General features: G+C 46.5%; 1 protein-coding gene across 1 annotated transcript in view; it reads right to left on the bottom strand.

Annotated features, from left to right (window-relative positions):
• Positions 1–7,500, bottom strand: part of cacna1ha (calcium channel, voltage-dependent, T type, alpha 1H subunit a) — a gene marked incomplete at its 3' end in the record, with an annotated part of 95,854 nt that overhangs the window by 10,090 nt on the left and 78,264 nt on the right. Inside the window, 6 exon segments of the mRNA XM_084439051.1 lie at positions 2,010–2,223; positions 2,710–2,799; positions 3,359–3,484; positions 4,085–4,211; positions 4,516–4,700; positions 5,042–5,110. Coding sequence (XP_084295177.1) covers positions 2,010–2,223; positions 2,710–2,799; positions 3,359–3,484; positions 4,085–4,211; positions 4,516–4,700; positions 5,042–5,110 — 811 coding nt within the window.

Below are 7,500 nucleotides of genomic sequence, written 5' to 3'. Positions count from 1 at the left end.
CTCCCGTGGCTGGCCAATAGAGGGCGCTAGGGTGCTGCCCACGCTACTCCACATCCTAGACCTTCATTAAATAAGACTTTAACTTTGAAATGTGTTAAAAATAAAATATTAAAATGAGCAAGGTAAATATGATATAGTTAGAGAGTAAAATGTATAATCTGCAATAAAATGTAGATTAGAAATGTTCTACGTTGTCTAAAGTTAGACTACATACATGTATTCTACTTCCTGGGCGTGTGGCGCCGGCTGAGTGTGTGTGTGAATCGTTCAGCTTTTGACAAGCACGTGACCTGAGGCTGATCTCTAATTGGCTGCTTCAGATTTTCCACAGGACACAGCTCTCTGAGCCCCAGACACTCACACGTTTACTGGCAGCAGATTGGTATTTACTGTGTTTTTTTATCTAATGTGATTGGATAGTTCTCTATGCTGTCGTCCATGGTCACACCCACCTACCACAACTACACGCATGACTTCACTCCTTCACTCCTTAGCTAGCTGTGACCGGTACTTTAAAGAAGATGGCAACTTCAAATGGAAAATGTGGTTCTTTTCTTACAAAACGCAGTCTTCACTGGAAGAAATAAAGAGGATAAAGGAGTTTGGAACGGATGGACCGGATTTTCAAATTCAGTAGCAGGCAAGTGATCGAGGACGATCTCACACCCGGGGCTTCTCCCGTTCTTGTCATCGCAAACGGAGTTGACTAGTTGGATGTGGTGTCAAGTAATGCCTTTTATTGCTTTCCGTTTGCTATTTTCAAAGTGTCGGCACCGAGGCGTTGTGGACAACGACAGGGGCAGCAGCAGGACTTGGACACCAGCAGCTTTGGCTGGGCTCTGTGTGTTACAGTTGGACAAGTCGGTCTCTGTGTTACAGTTGGGCTAGCTAGTCTCTGTGTGTTACAGCTGGTCTCTGTGTGTTACAGCTGGTCTGTGTGTTACAGGTGGTCTCTGTGCCCCCCCCCCCCAAACTGTGGCCCCTACACTGAGGCACCACTGCACTGAGGCTACCCACAAACTACAATTAAGGCTGCGTCTCAATCCTAGGAGGCAGCATCCTCTCCTCGTCTCCTCCCCCCGTTCACAACCACAACCAGACTACTGGCATGTGTCCTGGGATCTTGGATCAGAACACATGCAGTGAAGAAGATGAGGAAAGGGAGCGGCTTCACACTATTGAGATGCACCCTGGACCAATATCAATACTCATCACGGTTACGTGGGTGTCTTTATGATTCAGTTGAGTGTTGTTGTCAGCTATGTTTCTGAGTCTGCCGTTCAAAGCATGTTATTTGTAAGGCTCTACATCCTTCTATTCCTCTGGTGCACAACTGCACCTGTTCAGGCCTGCACATGCACTGGAAGTACCAAGTCACTATACTCACTATCTACACTTAGATAGTGAGTATATCTACACTGAAGCTTTTTTTCTGGTACAGCAACGACAACTCTGGGGGTCAGTCAGACAGGCTAGCTTTCACATGGCACTAAGTCTCTTCTGAAACCTGTGCCCATGGAGTTTCTACCTGATCATTTGTGGTTTGCAGCGATATCTAGTAACCATCATAGGCTCAGGTATGGAGGCTACTGCAGAACCTCTTAACCTCCAGGGGAGATGGCTCTCTCCTCACACGTCAAAGAGCAGCAATGGAACTCTCAGGCCATGGTGTAAAGGGGCATATACCATGCAGTGTTTGGGGAGGGATGGGGGGTGCGTTGGGTGTGGGGGAGGGGTAGTTGGGGGGGGTATTTGCAAGGGGGGGGGGGGGGGGGGGGTTGCAGTCATGCAGTTGCATGCGACAGACTGGCATAGCCCACGTCGTCAGTGTGGCTCTGGCACGGTCCACATGGATTCGCCAGCCTCTCTCTCTCTCTCTCTCTCTCTCACACACACACTTTTTTCCTTCTTTATTCGTCTCTCTCTCTCTCTCTCCATCGTTCCCTCTCTACCCCTGGTCTCCCTCAGGCTCTGAAAGCAGGCAGTGCTCAGAAAGACAGACTACCGACCAGCCCCTGCCTTCTCCTTACTCCTGCGCTTTCTCTCCAGCATCTTCAGCTTCTTCTCCTCGCGCAGGCGCGTCTCCTCCTCCTCCTGGTCCTGCCGGCACTTGTGAAAGTTCTCCACCACCACGCCCACGAACATGTTGAGCACGAAGAAGCTGACGATGAGCAGGAAGGAGATGAAGTACAGCAGCATCCACGGGTTGTGGTTCCTCACCGGCTGGTTGGGGGGAGGAGGGGGAGGGAGGAGGGAGGAGGAGGGGGAGGAGGAGGAAGAGGAGAAGAGGAGTTGGAGGAGGAGGGATGATGAGGGGAAGAGGAGGATGAGGAGGAGGGATGAGGAGGAGGAGGAGAAGGAGGAGAAGGAGGGGAAGAGGAGTTGGAGGAGGAGGGATGAGGAGGAGGAGGAGGAGAAGGAGGAGAAGGAGGGGAAGAGGAGTTGGAGGAAGGAGGGATGAGGAGGAGGAGGAGAAGGAGGGGAAGAGGAGTTGGAGGAGGAGGGGTGAGGAGGGGAAGAGGAGGAGGAGGAGGAGGAGGAGAGGAAATGGATGAAAGAGGAAGAGTGGAAAAAATCTAGTAAACACTCAAGGTGTCTGTCTGGAGTAGTAATCCATAGTCAGGTGTGTGTATATGTGTGTGTGTGTGTGTGTGTGTGTGTGTGTGTGTGTGTGTGTGAGTGTGCTGGTATAGGTGACCTAGCTGGTACCTGTTGATCCACTCCCACTGCATCCAGACCATCATACATGATGTTGACCCAACCGTCCTTACAGGACAGCACGAAAAGAGACATCAGAGCCTGGGACACACACACACACACATGCACACACACACACACACGCACGCGCACACACACACACACACACACACACACACACACACACACACACACACACAGGTTAAAACATCAAAAATTGCACACTGTGATTGCTCTCTATCCATTTTTGTCTTTGTCGTGACATCTTTGTCATTTTTCTCTCTCGCTCTCTTTCATTCTCTTACCTCTTACTCTCCCTCCCCCCCCCTCCCTCCATCTCTCTCATCTGTCCGAGGTTATAAAAGTTGTACCCCCACCCCCCCCACCCCCTCTCTCAGATCAAATCAAACTTTATTTGTATAGCACATTTCATAATTCATACACAGAGGCAACACAATGCGCTTTACAGAGAGCAATGGGGGGGTGGGCATAGGTCCCATCCCTACATATTCTGAGGGAAGAAAACACAGTTTCACCCAGGGGCCATAAAAGTGAGCTGTAAAAATTCTTCCCTGACCTCTCTCAACGAGACGATCGAGCAAGCTCCTGGAAACTGTTTGTCTACTGGCTAAGAAGATCTATAGAGCAATAAATCTCTCACCTGTCCAAGGTTATCAAAGTTGTATTTCCGGCGTATCCAGCGGTAGTTGGCCCCGAGACAGTCTGACTTGTTGGTGACGTTCCTGATGTCCAGGCCTTCACACTGGTAAAACTTGCCCTTGAAAAGCTGCAGAGACAAGGCTGGACTTACAACTCTAATTATAACACCACTACATCAGCTGCTAAAAGGTCACTTTGAGCTCATGAGGATGTTAATAGAGGTTAGGATAAGAGATGTGTGTGTGTGTGTGTGTGTGTGTGTGTGTGTGTGTGCGTGTGTGTGTGTGTGTGTGCGTGTGTGTGTGTGTGTGTGCGTGTGTGCGTGTGTGTGGTGTGTGTGCGTGCGTGTAGAAGCACTTTGTCATGACCTTCTTAAAACCTTCTTATATTTTAAACTAGTTTCGATACTGTGATAATGTTCTAAAGCATTTTAAAACAGTTTTTGCTCTCTTACGAATCTCTATTGATGTTATGTTTCTACTTTTTTAATTGCTGAACCTCCCGTCCGTACAACTAATTTACTCTTGGGTACTAATGAAGAAACCTTGACCTTGACCTCCCCGGCCCCTAGCTGTGCATACTAAACACTTCCTACTTCAAACACCAGTGAAACTAGGTCACTCAGTATGAAAGACATTCTTCAATATCTGAACTATAGCCACTGTGTGTGCTGAGCCGCATAAAGTAGAAGTCGCAGACCACTTTCCGGATGTTAATGATACTTTACCTGCACTCCCAGGATACCAAAGACGATGAAGAAAGCGCAGCAGATGAGGACAATGTTGCCGATCGGTCTGAGAGACGTGATCAGAGTCTCAACCACCAGCTTCAGCCCCGGGGCTCGGCTAATGACCCTGGAACACACGCGCACGCACACACACGCACGCACGCACACACACACATATACGTTACCCAGCTGGAACATTCCTCCATCACACTGTGATCCACGAGACATTTGTATGATTAAAGTAGAAAAAATCTCTCTCTCTCTCTCTCTCTCTCTCTCTCTCTCTCTCTCTCTCTCTCTCTCTCTCTCTCTCTCTCTCTCTCTCTCTCTCTCTCTCTCTCTCTCTCTCTCTCTCTCTCTCTCTCTCTCTCTCTCTCTCTCTCTCTCCCTCCCTCCCTCCCTCCCTCCCTCCCTCCCTCTCACCCCTGTACCTGAGAGGGCGGAGCGTCCGTAGGAGCCGGAGGACCCTGAGGATGCCCAGGATCCTGTTGCCCCCGGAGGACGCCAGAGAGACCAGGATGTCCACCAGAGACACGAACACCAGCACGCCGTCCAGCATGTTCCAGCTGCTCTGTAGGTAGCTCTGCTTCCCCCAGCAGAAACCCAGCGCCACCACCTGCGCACAACATCAGAACAACATTCAAATAACGTTCCTTCAACATTCACAACATTCATATCATTCGCATACCATTCGCGTGACCTTCATGCAACATTCACACAGCATTCATACAACATTCACACAACATTCATACAACATTCACAAAACAAATACAACATTCATATAACATTCACGTACAGTAACATCTTAATATCACGCCAGGACGCTAGAATGTTTCTAGAATGTTCCATAGGTTCTGCAGGTCCTCCAGCAGGAACCCAATCACAACAACATCTCTCATCAAACTAAACATGGCAACATGACTGTATCTGATCGAGACAGAGAAGCAATAACGTTACCTTGACGGCCATCTCTGCCAGGAAGATCACGGTGAACACATAGTTGGACCCACTCAGAAACACGCGCTCCTACCAGAGAAAAGAGAGAGACAGAATCACACCTGCAATAATGCTTATGTGTCTGTATCTAATGCAAGAATCCTTATGGATGTGTGTGTGTGTGTGTGCAGCAACACAGCAAGCTCTAACTGATATGTACTGGGTCCAGGCTACAAGGCTAATGGCACTCATGACCCCTTCCAGGACAAGCCAGGACCCAACGTGATGGTATCTTCCTCAATTCCTGTCTTGATAGGTAATAGAAAAGCAATGGTGAATCTGCTAAGTAACAGGAAACACTCAACCGGCTCTACAAATGTATCAAATTTAGTATCTATTCCTCGTCAGCCACAAACTATCACAGAGAAATGTGCAGATAATACCCTCAGCACACTAAACTTAGCTTTATTAAATGTCAGATCTTTAACAGGAAATACATTTTTAATCAATGATTTTATCACCAACCACAATCTTGATTTTATGTTTTTAACTGAAACTTGGCTAGACCAAGGTAACAGTGCAGCTGTTCTTATTGAGTCAACTCCTCCCAACTTCAGCTTTATGAGCGAGGCTAGAGTGCATAAGAAAGGAGGTGGAGTAGCCATCTTGTTTAATGACTCCCTCCAATGTAAGCAGATGTGTTATGGAAATTTTGGTTCCTTTGAATATGTGGCTCTTCAGTTGAATTCCTCTTCTCGAGCCATATTTCTAAACATCTACAGGCCACCCAAATACTGTCCAAACTTCTTTGATGACTTTGCTGAACTGTTGTCTACTGTCTGCATTGACTTTGACTGTGTGGTTATTGTTGGTGATTTTAACATCCATGTTGACAACCCTCAGGGCAGAGGGACTAAAGAGCTAGGTTGTGTCCTTGATAACTATGGACTGACTCAGCATGTGACGGAGCCCACACACAACAAGGGGCACACTCTGGACTTAATCATCACCAAAGGTCTGAATATTTCTAAGGTTCAGGTGTCTGATGTTGCGCTCTCTGATCATTCCTGTGTTTTCTGAGTACTATCTCCATGCACACAAATTCTCAATCAGAGGTTATCTCAAAACGGCACATCACTGAAAACACCAGTGAGATATTTACTCAGGCTTTCTCGTCCACACCTGCCCTCTATATGGCCTCAGTCAACGAGCTTGTAGATAATTTCAATGTTAAAATTACAAACATTATTGACGCCGTTGCACCCACTAAGGTGAAGGTGGTCTCTGGTAAGAGAAGATCTCCATGGAGAAACGCCATGCTGGTCAGAATAGAAAAGAGAGAGTGTCGAAAATCTGAACGCAGATGGCGAAAAACAAATCTCCATGTTCATTATCACATCTATAAAGAGAGACTTCGCATTTATAATATGGAGCTGAGAAATGCACGGCAGACCTTCTTTTCTGACATCAACAAAAAACCATAACAATGCGTGTGCTTTGTTTGCCACTGTTGATAGGCTGACAAACCCTCCTGTGTCAGTAGCCTCTGAACTTCTATCCACCAAGGCCTGCAATGAATTTGCCTCATTCTTCACTGACAAAATTCAGAAAATTAGACAAGCAGTTAGTGCCTCCATATCAGGTACAGGACATGTGTCGTCACAGTGTCCACTTAAAATCAATACCATGACACAATTTAATCCGATCAACCATAAAACCCTGGGGGACACTATACAATATCTGAAATCCTCCACCTGTTGCCTTGATGTTCTACCTACAGACTTCTTCAAAACTGTATCCAACTGCATGGCCTCTGATTTACTACAAATTGTTAACACATCTCTTCTTTCAGGTGTGTTCCCACATACCCTGAAAACTGCAGTCATCAAGCCACTCTTAAAAAAGAATAATCTAGACAGCTCACAAATGAACAATTATAGGCCCATATCAAACCTCCCATTTCTAAGCAAAATAATTGAAAAGGTTGTTTTCCAACAACTGAATAACTTCCTGGCACTAAGTAATGGCTTTGATGTCTTCCAGTCAGGATTTCGACCACACCACAGCACCGAGACTGCACTAATTAAGGTATTTAATGACATCCATTTAAACACAGATAATGGCAAAATCTCAGTCTTAGTATTACTGGATCTCAGCGCTGCGTTCGACACGGTAGACCACAACATACTACTAGGCCGACTGGAAAATTGGTTGGGAATTTCTGGTACAGTGTTAGATTGGTTTGAATCCTACTTAAAGGACAGGGATTATTTTGTGTCTATAGGCAATTACAAATCTGAGCTGACAAAAATGACCTGTGGAGTTCCCCAAGGCTCCATCCTGGGGCCTCTTCTGTTCAACATTTACATGCTCCCACTAACTCAAATTATGGAAAACAACAAAATATGTTACCATAGCTATGCAGATGACACACAAATTTATATCACTATATCACCAGGAGATTATAATCCCATACAAGC

Source organism: Borostomias antarcticus, assembly GCF_949987555.1.
Source record: "Borostomias antarcticus genome assembly, chromosome: 5".
NCBI lineage: Eukaryota > Metazoa > Chordata > Actinopteri > Stomiiformes > Stomiidae > Borostomias > Borostomias antarcticus.
Note: the sequence above shows the minus strand (reverse complement) of the source record. Positions and strands in the feature narration are given on the sequence as shown.